The sequence below is a fragment of the Octopus bimaculoides genome, chromosome 11 (genome assembly GCF_046866305.1).
Source record: "Octopus bimaculoides isolate indiv1 chromosome 11, ASM4686630v1, whole genome shotgun sequence".
NCBI lineage: Eukaryota > Metazoa > Mollusca > Cephalopoda > Octopoda > Octopodidae > Octopus > Octopus bimaculoides.
Window position 1 is genome coordinate 22,950,062 of NC_142938.1, and position 17,652 is coordinate 22,967,713.

The window sequence follows — 17,652 nt, forward strand, 5'->3', positions numbered from 1 at the left end:
AGGTTACACCTATCCATTGCCACTATATAGAGTATGGGTGTATGTGCCGATACACACACACAAGAATATATGGACTTATTCTCAGAGAGTGTGTAAATCAAAGTGGCAAATACACAATTTATAATTTCTATATAGATTGATTTAAACATGTAGAATATATTCTTATCGGGCAAATATGTAGGTGAGAGAAAATCTTTCACCATATGTATTTGCTTATTTGTGTTTTTTCTTTTGTATGTGTATATGTATGTATATCTAGGTATGCACATGTAATTCAGTATATATTTTTGTAAAAAATCATGATTGTATATAAGCATATATACAGAAAGAATTTGTAGATAGTATTTGATAGGAGAAAGCATTGGTCATTCCCCTAAAATTCTGTATAGATATTTAAATATGATCTCTGATGAAGTTTTGACTAATCAATACATGCTTTCTTCAGTCCTGCAAAGGACTTACAGTCATTTGCCCAGAAGTGACAAAAAGCACATCTAGCTACAGTATTGTTTTTGTGAACGTTCATATAATATTTCAGTCCACCTCCTGATGTATATTTTTTTCTACATTCCCCACATGTAGAAATGCCATACAATGCAGAATCAACAACTCCCTCATGTGTGTGGATTTTTTATGACTTCTAAGGCTTGCCTTACTTTATCAGACACAACCGCACTCATCACGTTTTAAATTGGGCTGAGTACCAAAATTCTCAGGCAAATTAAATTTAAAAGCCTTATGAACATCTCTCTTGAGCTTTTCATGCTCAATGATTTCATTTGAATTCTCTCCTCCCATCATACACTGCTTTCTTCCGCAATGAACAACATAGAGCAAGGTTTTTCCATCCATTTTCCAAAATTTCGACCATCTCCACTGTATTTTTAATGCAGTTGTTATACCTTATTTCAGTTTGTGCACTGGTCATTTACCTTGGGCTAACTCACCAAATAGAAATTGCTTAGGGATCCAATCATCTTCCATCATGATCACCTAACTACTCCATTGTAATCTGTGCTGAAATACTAGAAATGCTGTACTGGTAGACTGACTGCATTCAATAACTTCACTGTCACCCACATACATCAGCCATTGGATACTCAGTATACAGTAGAGACACCATTGATGAAATGGCTCCAGCCTTTCCATGTCTCAAGTAACCCAGATCTCACAAATATACAGTAACAAAGATAAAACACAAGTATTGAAATTACACACCGAGACCATAAATATCTCACCAATTTTCCAAATGCATCACTGGCTTTTTGATTCGGAAGTAGATTTAATCAAGAGTATTTGACATGTTCACAGTACTTCCTAAATACACAAATGAGTCCACAACCTGCAATTTTTATCTATACATATAAATGTTTGGCTCAGAGTAGGGTTTACCTGGTGCAGGTTGGTACATTATGACTGTCTTTTTTAGGCTGATTGAGGAGTCCATAACATGGTGTATATTACTCTGAGAGTGAACATTTAAAATCATAGTCATCAGCTCACAGGAATTTATATATTAGTGATGAGAACAGCTTCGTTTTTGGTAGCAAACTGTTTTATATTTAATATCCTATTCATTGTTCAGTATTTGATGTAAACCCCAAACATGCAACCCTCAAAAGCCATCAAGAAAACTATAGCAAAGTACAATGCAAACAGAGTTGCAGCTGGTATATTCCCTTGCTTAACACCATTTTCAACCAAAATTAGATCAGAGAGCTTACCATAAATGTTGACACATGCTTTCATTCCATCATGAAATGTCTAAGCACAGAGATAAACTTATCAGGACACCCACGTTTCTTCAGAATGTTCCAGAGCATTTCTGTTCTTAGTATCAAAAGCCTCAGTCAGATCAACAAAGGTTTGATACAGGTCCATCTGCTCAATGTACTTTTCCTACAATTGCATAATAATAAAGATCATATCTACTGTCCTCCTACCATGTTTGGCAAGAACTTCCTCAGCTATGTTGTTGAGAAGTCTGTCCAGCATGATCCTAAACAATACCTTGCCTACAGTCATCCGTCTTACTTTTCCCTTTATAGAGAACAACTATCAGTGTATATTTTTCTAATCACTTGGAACATGCTCTTCAAACCAAACCTTTTACATGGTTCCTTACCTCACACATCAGGATCTCAGCACAGAGATCATCCATCCTGGGCAACTTACCACCATTTAGCTTTTTTACAGCACTTCCAAGTCTTTCAAGGAGTTACTGCCAAATGGTCTTTTGTGAGCATTCAGGGAATCAAGCCAACAAATTCATCATCAGCCTGATAAGGCCTATTTAAGAGTTCATCTAAGTTCAGTAACAAAAAGCAAACACACTTGCATACATAGACGCACAAAAAAAAAAGCACTTACTTTCTTCTTCCTCTTCTTCTCCAGAGCCTTGAGAACGTTGGTTTCTATCAGCAGGAGGGCGATTATTAGCTTCTGAATTTGGATCATTCTCCATTTCGCCAAGGGCATCAATAGCTCGGCGTGCTGTTTGGGAATCAATACTGTTGGTTAAGTTGTGAGCATCAACATCATTACGGTAGATATTAGTTCCTGCTTCTGGGTTAGATGTAGCATTTGTAGCTAACAATGTAAACAGAATCATTATTAGGAGTGTGAGTATGTGAGAGAGCTGTATGTCTGTGCATAGTGCTGAATAAGATATATCAAGACTACAATATCTCAAAAAGTACAAAAAAATGATGTTATCTGGATCCCCAAAACTGAACCAATTTATCTCCTATGCCATTAATTAGACCTTAACTAAGTAACAACTTCTAAAATAGTCACAAAAGTATACAGGCGTTTTTTTGAGGAAGGGAACAACTGATCTAACTGATCCCTCTGTTTGGCAGGTTCTTTCTTTACCGCCTCTAGAAAGATGAAATGTAAAGCTGATGATAGCAGGGTCTAAACTCCAAATACACCTCAAGGTATTTTGAGTTCTGATATAAGAATAATTTTTTACATTGGTACTAGGTGTCAACTATATAAAGCAAGCATGGGCAACCTTTATCAAGACACATGGCACATGAGACATGGATCATCATCAGGCAAGCCACACTACAAAAAAAAAAAGAAACTCCCATGGGTTGCAGGTTGTCCATGATTGCTAAAAGAGAAGAGTGCAAACCACTTCAGTAGATTTATTGGCAGGGTGCTGATTTTTTAAATTCTTTAGAAATGAAAGACAAGGTAAACTCTGAATGAGTTGAAAGCAGAATAAACAGACAGAATTAATACAGTATTTCATTTATTTATTCAGTCATTACACTGTCTCACTTATTTTTCTGGCTTAAAGCTCCTGGATAACTCCCTACTTTGGTACAACACCACAATTATATGTCCTTTTCTATTCTAGGCACAAGGCCCGAAATTTTTGGAGAGGGGGCCAGTCGATTAGATCAACCAGAGTACACAACTAGTACTTAATTTATCGATTCCGAAAAGATGAAAGGCAAAGTCAACCTCAGCGGAATATTGAACTCAGAATGTAACGCAGACAAAATACTGCTAAGCATTTTGCCCAGTGTGCTAACGTTTCCGCCAGCTCACCGCCTTACCACAATTATATATTAGACACATAATGGGCATATATTTGCCAGTTAGTTTATGTTCTGAGTTCAATGCTACCAAAATCAACTTTACTTTTCATTATATAGGATTAACAAAATGGTACCAGTTGAGTACTGAATCAATGTATTTATTTCCTCCTCTCCTCAAATATTTGGCCTTGTGCCAAAATTAAAAAGAAGTATTCATTATTATTATAGAAAGGATTGAGGTAATTCCTCCTGAAGATATAGAGTCAAAATTAAAAGAAGAATGCCATTGTTATTTAGTGAACGATATTTCGACATCTTGTGTGTCTTCAACTGGTTCAAAAAATAAATTTGTCAATCTACTTGAACCAGTTGAAGACACACAAGATGTCAAAATATCGTTCACTAAATAACAATGGCACTCTTCTTTTAATTTTGACTCTATATCTTCAGGAGGAGTTACCTCAATCCTTTCTATATTAACCAAAATGAAGTAGATTGACAAATTTATTTTTTGAACCAGCTGAAGACACACAAGATGTCGTCACTAGATAACAATATTATTATTATTATTATTATTATTATTATTATTAAAAGCAACAAGCTAGTAGAATTGTTATTACACCGCACAAAAATGCTTAGCAGTATTTCTATCCAACTCTAATTCTGTGTTTCAAATTGTGCTGAGGTCAAATTTGCCTTTCATCCTTTTGAGGTCAATAGAATAGTACCAGTTGAATACTAGGGTTGATACAATTGGCTAACTCCCTCCCACAAAATTTCAGTCCTTTTGCCTATAGAAGAAAGAATTATTGTTATTATTATCATTATTTGTATGCATAGCTGAAAAAGCTGAAGGGAAAGATAATATAGAAAACAGCTATTACCTGGTGAAGAATGGACATCTGTAGCGAGTGTTGAAGTACTGTTTGCACCAGAATCTCTTTTAGGTGACTCATCTGCCATGGTAACAATCTGCCATACCATTGTGGCTGAAATAGTGAAAGATTCATTAGAAGAAACACAGTTCAGTTTTTTTGTGACTATATTCCTTACATATTGATTGTGTAATAGTTCTCAATAAATTCAACTTAGGAAAGAGTTTATCTGTAACTTTTATATAAGATACATTACTGTGGATCAGATGTACTCACAATCACAAGATCGTGGGTTCAATTCCCAGACTAGCAGTACATTGAGTTTTTGAGCAAAACACTTCATTTCATATTGCTCCAGTCCACTCAAATGCGACAGACCGCAACAATTAACTCTCTACAAACCTCAGAAGGAACCCACAGTGTGAAATCACTCTTACATCTGAATGGTGCCACTGTTACACACATACAATTGATTGGTAAGAAGTCAATCACAATTACATTCTAACTTCTAGCCAACAGACGTCTCCACTTTCTGTTTTTTCTATTGTTACTGCTGTAGTCTTGGCTCATCAGAACCAGACGGTTTCTTGCCACTTCCACTCATGCACAATCAGTTCATTCATTTCTTCAGCTCTATCATTCATACCATGTCCATCTCCATCTCCAATATACTAACCATTACTCCCAGTTTTTCTTCCCCAGAATTCTGGCTGTCTGAAATTCCCTTTCTACACATGCAGCTGTAAAGTTGCAACTGTACAAGAGCAATATTAACAGTATCAATTTCACTTGTCTCAGAAGGACTATGAAAGACACAAGGACAGCCCCTTCCTCCAGACCAAACCAAATAACTGTACTTCATTACTACTCAACATCATTATCACCACCCTACATCCTTACTGCCATTGCATTACACCAATTACCTTCACTCTTATCAAATAAGAAAGATGCGTATTTTGAAGTACATAGAGTTGTACAGTACCACTGCTGAGGTATGAACTCACAACTTTTTGGTTGCATGACCAACATCCAATCTACTTTATCCAAACACACACACACAGAGAAACACTTGAAACACACTTACAGGAATATATCAAAGCTGGGAAAATATCTTCGTTTCTGTGCTGAGCTGTCTCTACTAAGACACGTAGAGGACCTTTAGGACAAAGTACAGCAACTAAATCTGAAAAAAATATTAACCATCTTTCAAAATAGAAATAAAAAAAAAATTATCAACATGTAATGATATCTCCACCTTAGTTCAATATACTTGCTTTTCCTTCCTATCATGCTTCACTTCTTAAATTCCTAGTGAACACTTTGCTCAACTCTTTCCATTCCAAAACCATGACAGTGGAGCATCTCTTTTGTCTATGAATTCCAATTAAACTTTAGTTAATTGTTTCATGGATGAGTGCTGGATAAAAGAAGTGATGTATGCAAACAGTGAATGGCATTTATGGTAGAAGTACATGGGAAGAAGTGATGACATTTCAGAATATTAACAGGGTGTGACAACTTGTTAACATTGCAGTCTTGTCTTACACCAGAATAGAGGGAATAAATTATGATAGTGATGAACAATCAATCAATGGAGCTGATGCTTAACTCAAATTTCTGAAACAAATCTCTCTTCAGATAGTGGCTTCATTGTTGTAGATATTTAACCTAGAAATGTGTTGCATTTCCAACAGTTAGATAATATGAAAACTGAAGAATTGCACCTTGTCCATTGATGCAATAAGACAAGTGCATGAGATATGGACACAAAACCTATGAGTTGGTAGTTAAATATCTTATACTGTTGACCAGTTTGCCATCATATTTAAACATAGTAATATTGCTTCTCATCCACTTATCCAGAACACTCAGTTTAGGAAAAACTTATAGATGATTAGGACAAACCAAGCACTCACCAATCTTGTTTTTCTTAATCTGCTTGAACTCAATTCATCTTTTAAATGAGACTGAGCAATAAAACAGACCAAACATTAAGTTAATTCCACTCCAGTTACTATACATCCTCTGCCTTCATGGTCATACAGTCTTTCCAATTATTTACAAGTCATTTATCTTCATAGTCATACAACAGTACACTTCTGGCCCCCTAGACCATAGTTTCTACAGTTGCTTCAAGACTTCTCGTTAGAGGTATACAGTATCACCTTTATCGTGTAGGCATTACATAGCTTCTATTATTATTGTGTCCTCATTAGAATATAGTATTCCAGCTCTAACAAATACAACCATAATCTGTACTAATGTGTTACTAAGTTGTTACCCTAGCATCTCACACAATTACAAGCACAGACACAGAGAGCAGAAGAGAGAAGGAAACATAGATATCACTAAAAGGAAATACTTGCAAAGATAAGCAATGTATTACATATAAGGTAATTTTTGAAGGTTCACTAACTATTGTCAACAATCAAGACCAACAAGTGATTTATACTTACCCCAGAAAACCATAATTCCAAGCACTGACCAAGTAGTCCAATCAGGTAAGTATTTAATAAAAATAAGTGCCATCAAAGCACTAATCATCAGGAGGTAGGCTTGCTGCAATAACAATGGGCCCTTCCAGTGAATGCAAATCATTCCAATGACCCCAAAGTTCCACATTAAAATGGCCACAGTGATGTAGTCCATGGGAGCATTGTAAGCTTTTAATACTTCCCTACCAAATAGAAAAAGAAACTGTTTTACATGCAGTAACTGTGTGCTACCAGAACTATCTCCTGACAGTCTATGATCAAAAGTCAGTAAATTATCTTAGAATACTCAAAACATATTAAAGTAACATATTTATTTACAATATAAAGTAATTAAATAAAGCAATAACCATTAAATAATGCCACCAGTAGGTACTCAGTGTAATGTAATGAACAGTGAATAATTATGTATAATAGTAACCTTTACAACCCAGAAGCTATGGAACTAAAAGGACAGAAATAGATAACACTGTGTAACATAATTTTTGCCCTTGAATAAAATTTCCTATTTGCTTACCCCTAGAAAATATGAAAAAGGGCTAATATTCCCTTCAAACTTTGCTTTTGTTACATTTATCCAAACCCCAAAGAATCCCTCTCAACACATGGCTATGATGCTCCCACACTACTGCTGCTCATGATCAAAGATGCACATATTGTCAGCCACTAAGGGACATGCTCAAGTGGTTATGGTCAAGCAACTGACTAGCAAATCTGAGGTATTGAGCAGAATATTTGCTATAATGACATTTCTGCTTCAGCAACTCAGTACTGAATCTGTCTAAAATGTAATGGAAAATAGGTCAGTTAAAAAAACACTGATGTCCAGGTCACAAAGGCAAAGTTTGAAGGGAATAGCAGCCATTTCCTTTGATTTCTAGATAGAAACAAATAGGAAATAACACTTACTAACGAAAGAAAAAAAATATTAATTTTGTTACACGGTATCCAAAATTTCAGCTAGTGAAATTCAGATAAATTTCATCAATTGTTATTCGCAATCAAAAATGTAAGTGTGAAATAATCTATCCAGTTTTCCATCTGTTAAATAGAAATAATTATAGTTCCCATTTTTCTTTTTAATTTCAACATAAATTAAAGAAATGTTGCTTAAAAATTACATTCACATGACTTTTCTTTTTTTTTTTTTATAGATTTATTCACTGTTCACTTCCTGTGCATATTTCTTTGTACTGTTCATGCAGTTTTGGTTACTTTCTTTTCAATGAGTTGTAGTGCACCTGAGCACTAAATAAATTAAATAAATCCCTTACAATGGAAAAACTACAGAAATAAAATATGATGATTCATGTTGTGCAATAGTAATTTGAATAGGAAAAAAACGTCAGACCAGTTTGTATTGAGAAAACTTCTTTATAATATCATTCTTTAGAACTCCCATAGGGTGCTTTGTTAAAGTCTTTAAGACTATACCCCTCTAGGTCTGACCAAAAGAGGGTTAACTAGCAGGCATAATTAATTAGCGGTTTAGTTACCATTGCTACAGTTGTTACTTAGCCTCAGATCAGCCCTGATCAAGTAGACATTCTTGCCACAATCATCCAATCTTTGCAAACAATTTCTCAAACTACGTTACTCAATATGCCCTTTCTTTGTAAAAAGGAAAACAAGTGTAATTTAAGAAGGATTTGGCTGCTGTTTCTAGATGATCAAACATTTTTTTCATTTGCTTGCATGGTTACTGGCATTAGTAACAAGTATTTAAGATTTGGTTTAATTAGAACAAGTCTGGTGATACGAGCGTTGCTAACTCCAACCAATAAAGGGAGGGAAGAATCAGGAACGTTATTCCTCAGTTGAAGTTAAAATGAATAAAAATCAATTACTATTATGAGTGAACCTAAATTTGTTGAAATTTTGTCAACAACAGAAACAGACAAAAACAAATTGGTTAGTTTCAGTGTTAGGAGATTGGCAATGTGCAACACTTACCCTAAGTACATGTAGGAAAACATAAAGAGCAACAAGAGGGAGGATACAATAAGCCAGCCATGTATGACCTACAAGATGGTGGGAAAAAAAAGAAATAGAAAAGGAAAACAAATATCAGAATGTTTGACAGATAAGAATCAATAAAACAAATAATCTTTAAAAGTATTGTACTCGAGAAACATGTTTTATTTTTTCACAGACGCTTCTAAATGAAATACTAAAAATTATGTCTTCAATCAATAAAATAAATAGTAGCAGTAGTAACATTGCATTAGTACACTGACTTTCCACAACCATTAAAATTTATAACCTCATGCTTAACTGAGAAATTATCATTATTATTATTATTTTAAATTCAAATTACGACAAACGTAAATAAACAAACGAAGTTTGCTTTTAGAAGCGTTGAGATGTCTTAGAAAGTTAAAGAAGTGATTTTAAATTCTCAATCGCAGAATAATGCTAATAATATAGCCTGAACAGGATAAACTACCCCTATTTTGCAGAGAAAAGTGTAGGTGGCTAGCTGTGGACTAGAACTCACATCCCCGTGATTACGCGTCACGATGCTTTGACCGATTAAGCTAAACTACCCACTACAAATTCCTATTATTATTATTATTATTATTATTGTGAGAGCGCATAGCTTAGTGGTTAGTGTATTGCACTCATGATCTAGCAATCATGATTTCAATTCCTAGATCAAGTGGTGTGTTGTGTTCTTGAGCAAAACACTTCATCTTACATTGCTCTGCAATCACTTCAACACTTGACATGTGGTGCACAGTGCACCTGTTCAGACAATGTCGATTTGATGGAGAAAGTGAGCTAATGTGCGGCACGAACATTTGATCACTATAAACAAATCATTTGTGCAGATCGTTCGGAAAAAACTGAATGCTCATACATCTTCTTTGATGGGAGAGTCCATCATCATCATCATTGTAAAGGTGATGAGCTGGCAAAGTTGTCACCATACTGGACCGAATGCTTGGCAGCATTTCTTCTGGCTTTATGTTCTGAGTTTGAATGTAGTCAAAATCAACTTTGCCTTTCGTTCTTTCAGGGTCAGTAAGATATTAGGATATGATCTGAGGGAATTTAGCACTTATTTCTAACAGGTTGAGACCTCAAAGATACTTACTAGTTGATTTGGGTATTGCATCAATTGATGCAATAGCAGCAGATTAACTGCTATACAGTGCAGTAAGAGGAAGAATAACTAAAATATTGTGAGATGTGAGATGGTCAGTGAAAAACCAGAAACAAAGTAATATACTACCAGAGGGAAGTTAAATCAGTAACAGTACATTGTGGTGAGAGACAGATTGACAGTGTTGTAAGATGGGAAGCAGATTAACAGTAATGTTGTCAGGTGGGAATCAGATTAACAGTGATGTTGTAAGATGGGAGATAGATTAACAGTGATATTGTATGATGGGAGAAAGATTAAGTGCAATAAGGTAAGTTGGGAGACAAATTAACTGAGATGTTGTAAGATGGGAGACAGATTAACAGAGACATTGTCAGATTGGAGGCAGACTGTGTGTGACAGGAACTGATTAGAGCATTAGACAGTGTGACAGGGACAAAAGATTAACCAACTGGCTGGAAGAGAGCAGAGATTAAATAATGTAGAGTATTATAGTGGAGGGACATACTAACCAAGATGGCATACAACAAGAAAAAGCATAACTGATGCACTGTGTGTACAGCTAACTGTCACCCATGAGCAAGTAAGATATGTACCATGCTTTTGCTAATTGTTTTTCTATGCTTATGAAGTCGTGACTTGAAATAGACACTCTTCCGGTTCCTTCACCCTTCATTCAGCAGCATATCCAGGATGTAAGAGAGAGAGAGAGAGAGATATTGAGCGAGAGAGAAAGATTGAGAGAGAGAGAGAGAGAGAGAGAGAGAGATATTGAGCGAGAGAGAGAGAGAGAGAGAGAGAGAGAGAGAGAGAGAGAGATTGAGAGATATTGAGCGAGAGAGAGAGAGAGAGAGATATTGAGCGAGAGAGAGAGAGAGAGAGATATTGAGCGAGAGAGAGAGAGAGAGAGAGAGAGAGATATTGAGCGAGAGAGAGATATTGAGAGAGAGAAAGAGAGAGCCTTATACCACCATCTAGCTAGTACTCATTTTCAGCTGAGGAGATTGAAGCAACACGAAATGAAGTACCTAACTCAATGGTAGTGCATTGCGCCATCTAGGAATTGAACCCATGAGCATGAGGTGAACACCCTGACAACTAGGCTGTGCACTTTTATAATGTGTGTAGGGAAATATGCTAGTTAATTATTAGCAAATGAAGTAATATCCTGAAGACTACCAAAGCAATCAATCAATATGATTCAAATACTCACCTTATAGCACCTGTATTTATATAATAACAGCAGCACAACAGTCATAACAGCTATGACTCCGAGAAGAATGAAGGCATTGGCAAAGGATTGCCAAACTTTTGTTCCAGAATCATCTGTTTCTTCGTGAAATGGAGTGTAGATCCTGTGAAAAAATGAAATTCATTCAAGAATAATAGCAAATCCTTTGATGAAAGGGGGGAAAACAAAGATTTTGCTAAAGAGTTATAAGTTAACTACAGCTATTACAACATGCACATACATAGTGAAGGAGGGAGAACATAACCAAAGCAAACGTACCATTCATTTAGTAGAACTTATTCATATATGTGGTAAGAATTTTGCTTCCTAACAATATAGTTCTGGGTTCAGTCCCACAGCATGACACTTTGAGCAAGTGTCTTCTACCATAGCCACAGGCCAACCAAAACCTTGAGTAGATTTGGTAGATGGAAACTGAAAGAAGCCTATCATATATGTATATATGTATTTGTGTCTGTATTTGTCCCCCACCACCGCTTGACAAGTGGTGTTGGTGTTTACATCTCTGTAATTCAGCAGTTTGGCAAAAGAGACCAAAAGAATAAGTACCAGGCTTTACAAAAAGTAATAAGTTATAGAAATAGCTATTGCAAAATTAACTACGAACATGGTTATCTTGAATGAAATACATTTTGTCTTTCTGTTAGGAAAGGTATCACCAATGCCATATTCCTAAGTGAGACAACAGTAGGAAAGTACTTATCAAAGAGTAAGCCCCTATAGCATTCATTAACCAAAGGATAGACTTTAACAGATTCTCTTGCTCTGTAATCTGGTGGTCACTATGGGAGTTAGATTTAGATAAATGGTTTGTAGGGGTTATGACAGCTATGTACAGAGGTGCAGAGAACAAGGTGGAGAGTTAAAGAGTTCAACAATGAATTTACCTTACAAGTAGGGATCTATCTTTTGTCTCCTCTTATTTATTATAGTGCACCAAGCCATGACAGAGGAGTTTCAGACCAGCCGTTTGTGAGGACTCTTCTATTCTATGTCAATGACTTAGTTCTTACAACTGACTCTGTAGAACTGGAAAAAAACTCCAGATATGAACAAACTCTGGAACTGAAGGACTCTAAAGCTAACTTAGCAAAACTAAAACTTTTAGTAACTAGGGAAAAGACAGGACCCTGCTACAATCATGGAAATGGTTGTGCCCTATATACAGAATAGGAGTATGTAGAAATTCCAGTGTAAGTATTGGGCACATCAGAGGTATAATTGGATGACAGGAAGGTTAACAGAAAAGGTACACTTCATATGCAGCAGGTGCACAGGGGCAATAAATACTAAGAGCCCTGAGAAAAATGTACTTCCAAATGCCAAAGTGGTTTCCAAGAAGTAGTTGACAATTACTGTTACCTAGGCAACCTAATTAACAGTGAGAGTGCTGTGAAATTATTGTAGCTAGAATAAGAAAAGGAGAGAGAGTGAGAGAGGAAGAAGACAAAGAAGAAGAAATCAAAACTGATCTGATGTTCCCTTACAAGTATCCACCTGGCTGAGTGTAGTATGTGACAGAGCTGATTGTTGCCACAACCACAATCATACACAATGTGACAGGAACAAACAACATGATGACATGTTTGGCACCATACAGTAGGGTCTCTTCTTCTTCCTCAGTGCCAGAGCTGTACCCTTTCCTACGGGCCACTGTTGCAGGAATGCTAACTTCTGATTCTGAGGGGTCAACCTCAGCTTCTCGATCATTCTGAAAAACAATGGCATCACAGAGCAGGTTATAAAGTCATATACATATGTACATTCACAGATTTATACAAACAATCATGTGTAGACATACAAAACCACACATATACACTCATGTGCATACATACATGCACATACATATATACATTCAAATATATACACATATTTATATATACATTCAAATCGGCTTGCAAAGAACTGTTGAGGCAAGCGAAAGTGAAATCGTGATGGCACCTGTGCCAGTGGCACGTGTAAGGACATTCGAGCGAGATCGTTGCCAGTGCCGCTGGACTGGCTCCCGTGCAGGTGGCACGTAAAAGACACCATTTTGAGCGTGGCCGTTGCCAGTACCGCCTGACTGGTCTTCATGCCGGTGGCACGTAAAAGTACCCACTACACTCTCGGAGTGGTTGGCGTTAGGAAGGGCATCCAGCTGTAGAAACTCTGCCAAATCAGATTGGAGCCTGGTGTAACCACCTGGTTCACCAGTCCTCAGTCAAATCGTCCAACCCATGCTAGCATGGGAAGCGGACGTTAAACAATGATGATGATTGAAATGTACACATATGCATATATTACTGATGCACATGTGCACTTACACATGTACGTACACATATACTCAAGTATACTCAACATATACACAGAACACTGAATAAAAAAAGTATACAAACGTTAAGTAGAGAATTTGAATGAAAATGAGCTGAGAGAAAAATAGAGGGAAAGGGGGAGTTTATAGAAGAGAGAAAGGGAAGGATGATGGAGAAGTAAATGAAATTAATAGAAGGGAAATAAGAAAGTGAGAGATTCAGAGAGGAGAAAGAGAAGAGAGATAAAGAGAGGTTGCTAATGAAGCTAAAGACAAAGATATTTGACAAAGGATAGTTACATCATATATTCCGCGTATGTCGGGTCGTTGACCCCGTCGATTCATACGTTCAGTGCGCTCAGCATCAATATATGTCTCCATGTTGGGATGATTTCGAGGTGGGCTGCCTGAACTGGCTGGTGATGAAAGCAAACTAGTACGTTCGGTAGGTTCGTCGTCACTGGAACTCTGATTCATACATAAGTTTCGGTTTGTTGGTTTGGGCAAACTGCAATAGAAATTGTTTAAATTCCAAAAGGAATCAATTATGGAACTTCTTTCTTTATATATTAATGGTAGCATTATAATTTTTTTTTTTTTTTTTGCTATTTAGTCCCTGATCAGCCCTAATAATTAAGGACATTCCAAGTATCATCATTCCCTCTAATAATAGGGGTATCTATAATTTATTCTGTCCAATGTACTTACTAATTTTTGTTTTTGAAAACAACAGGGTGTGATTTGATTTAAGTGATATTTGGCTGCTATTTCTAGCAAGCTGAGCAACCATGTTGAGGCTTCCAATGTAGACTTGTTACAGACCAAAGAGTTCAACTTCATCGAACTGAAGCAAACAAAAGGATCTCCTTTAACCAATACTAGAACTGTAAGGTACTGTACCACAGTAAGTCAAAATGCAGTTCATGATGGCCGAGACCAGTGTTTTCTAACCTATTTTCCCCCAGGCCCCACTATAACTTTCCAGAAAAATATATGCCCCACTGCTGGTTAGAAAAACAACTTTATAATATTTCATAATTATATACTTTCCTTAAAGAAATATCCACACTAGGGCATTAGAATAGTGCTATACTGTAGCAAACAGTCTTCACACAGTGTGCTTGACTGGAGGGATTTGTTTGGCTAGACTGATTATAGGTGTAGTGTGTTTGCTGTGGAAAAAAAGCTTTTTACAATCCCATGTCCCACTAAAAAAGAAAAAAAAAATTTTTTTATCCCATGCCCCCACCGGTCGGGTGTATACCCTACATTGAGAATTACTTGCCTAAACTATATAATTGTGAGTGCTATGGCGGGGCACAGTTCACTAAAATAAGCAGTGAGAGCACACACATAGTTGACCAGCATTTTGTAAACTTATATAAATATACCTGCAAAAACAGAAATTGTGGGGAAGCCAATCATGTGTGTGTTTGTGTGTACAAGTGCATGTGTATGTACATTTGCAGGAGGCAGAAGAATCAGTAGTGCTAAACAAAAATACTATGATATTTTGTCATGTCTCTTTAAAGCCCTGGTCAACTTTGACTTTCTTATTCCACATACAAAAAATCCTTGAAAATAGTGCCCTATGATGACTAAACACACACATACACACTCTCTCTCCCTCGGAAACTACCCTAACATGAATAAAACCAGTAAAAATACATACACACACACATATCAATAGCTTGGCGTGAAACAGAGATTTCAACTCTTATTTTCCTTAGATACATTACACATAGGTGAGGTCTTGTGATGCTTCAACATCCTCATAGGTTACAGGTCATATCTTTTTTACCTTGTAAGTCACACTAGCTTACTCTTTATTCTTCTCTAAAATGTCATTCCTCTACAATAAGCCCCCCCCCACACACACACACACACATACACCTGTATATGATTACTCGTTCCAATAACTTGAAACAATTTAAAGAGACACCATCACTTTATCCACCCTACCAGCACCAAACATTACACCTGTCAATCTAATGAAAGAACTTTTACAGGCACAGGTATGGCTGTGTGGTAAGAAGAAAACCTTTTGAGTAGATTTGGTAAGCAGAAACTGAAAGAAGCCCGTAGTATACATGTATATATACATGTGTGTATCTTAGTGTCTGTGTTTGTCCCCCACCACCGCTTGACAACCGGTGTTGGTATGTTTACGTCCCTGCAACTTAGCGATACAACAAAAGAGACCGATAGAATAAGTACAAAACTTTAAAAAAAATCCTTGGGTTGATTTGTTCGGCTAAAAAAAAAAACCCTTCAAGGTGGTGCCCCAGCATAGCCGCACTCAAATGACTGAAACAAGTTAAAGATAAAAGATAAACCAACAAAAGACCCTCTAATGGTTGTTAGAAATAGCAATTTTAAAAAAAGGAAAGACACATTGGGTACTATATCTGGAAAGAAAAAGACAAACTAGTCATGGTTAGAATGTCTTTGGTCATAGGTCTGTTGAATCAGATCAAACTTGGAGCTGAACAACAGCTAGTGTTGAGGTTGTATTCATAATGCATTCTTTCGCACAAAATTTCAAACGTACGACCAACCAAAACACAAAATAATAATTTTAAAAAACCTAAAAAATTATATGTACATATATTTAATATACTGGCACTGTGGCTTGCCATCAACTATTCTTGGATACAAAAAACATGCCAAAACTGCAAAGATGCACTTCCACCCAACGAAACTTATGATGAAGTGTTGTGTGGCTCTGAAATCAGACTAAAACATGGTTTTGTTTAGATTTACAGGTCAACCTCAAACAGATTTCGGCGATCTTTCGGATTTCCTTCGTCAAAGATGTCGTGACAGGATAGTCAACAACAACAACAGTTGAAGACATACAAGGTATCTGGACTAGACAACAACAAATAAGATATAAGAATAAATATAAAGGAGTTCATTGTTATTGCGCCTGTTCAACACCACCACGTAGCCCTTGAGTACCTTAGCAGAATCCACTGTTTGAAACATTCTGACGTAAGTCTTTGATCCGAGGATCATCAAGATGTTCCTCCATTTCTCTCACCAGTTCTGGAAGTGCTGTAAAAATGCTATGGGCAATGCCCTTCCTTTTCTAAATCTAGCAACAAAGCCATATTTCTAGGGAATACAGTTTTAGTCATCTGTTATAATTCTATTCACATCTTGGCTGCTTTACAGAAATATTAAATCAGTTTTCATGCTTGACTGGTACTTATTTAATTATTCCTTGAAGGACAGAAGGCAAAGTAGACCATGGCGGGATTTGAACTCAGAATATAGAGTAAACAAAACTAAATAGTATTTTCATGTAGTCTGTCACTTTACTAGTTCTACCAATAATAAAGTTTAGAGGAAGTCTGCTGAGAATACATTAAAAAACGTGTCTTTTGATTTTGAGTAATAGGAATGAACTTACATTGGATTCAATGGTATATCTTCCATTAGTTAAACAAATATGACTTGTTTTTAGTTTGTTTTTTTTAACTATTGATTACACACACGCATGCAAGTGGTGGCATTTTGCACAAATATACTACTTTCTTGTGAAAGGAAAAACTGGAGAAATTTTCAGAGCAGTCCAATCAGTATTTTTCAAAAATACACCGTCTGGCTGAGCCGTGTCTATAATAAACATCAAAGACAGAAAGAGTAACGAATGTAACTGTAACGGTAACAGCAGCAGCTGTAGTGAGTGAGGTGTATTACAGAGGTTGAAATAACAAACTTGATAGAGGCAGTTAATAAAGTGAACAGCTATGGCCAAAATAAGATTAATGAAACACCAGTGTAGAGAAATCTAACAATCTGATGCTGGGCCAATTAAATTAAAAAAAAAAAAACATACTCAATGACTGGTTTAAGTACACTGGTTTAAATACCTCCTCCCAATTCATTCAATATATTGAATTATATATAGTCATCAATGTTTGCTTATCTTTCTCTTTTTGTCTTTTCCCCCCAAAGAGAGAAGGGGAGGAAAGAGGACGCAGCTTGTATTATTATGGTTTATGTATGGAAGTGTCAAATTGTCTAACACACTGTAACTACTACCACCTAAGATTATATTTTAAAGTATGTACACAT

General features: G+C 36.3%; 1 protein-coding gene across 7 annotated transcripts in view; it reads right to left on the reverse strand.

Moving 5' to 3' along the window:
* The window catches only part of LOC106879938 (presenilin-1), a 44,593-nt gene that overhangs the window by 7,956 nt on the left and 18,985 nt on the right, over positions 1-17,652 (reverse strand). For 2 of the 7 annotated variants that reach the window (XM_014929694.3, XM_052971617.2), the window contains exons 2-10: positions 16,985-17,190; positions 13,870-14,077; positions 12,764-12,987; positions 11,238-11,379; positions 8,872-8,939; positions 6,883-7,103; positions 5,511-5,609; positions 4,436-4,540; positions 2,371-2,589 (exon numbers count right to left, since the gene is read on the reverse strand). In XM_014929694.3, coding sequence (XP_014785180.1) covers positions 2,371-2,589; positions 4,436-4,540; positions 5,511-5,609; positions 6,883-7,103; positions 8,872-8,939; positions 11,238-11,379; positions 12,764-12,987; positions 13,870-14,077; positions 16,985-17,010 — 1,312 coding nt within the window. In that variant the 5' untranslated portion in view covers positions 17,011-17,190. Of the gene's footprint in view, positions 1-2,370; positions 2,590-4,435; positions 4,541-5,510; positions 5,610-6,882; positions 7,104-8,871; positions 8,940-11,237; positions 11,380-12,763; positions 12,988-13,869; positions 14,078-16,984; positions 17,191-17,652 lie in introns of those variants that run through there. The other 5 variants (XM_014929696.3, XM_014929695.3, XM_089360584.1 and 2 more) reach the window with 3 other exon arrangements.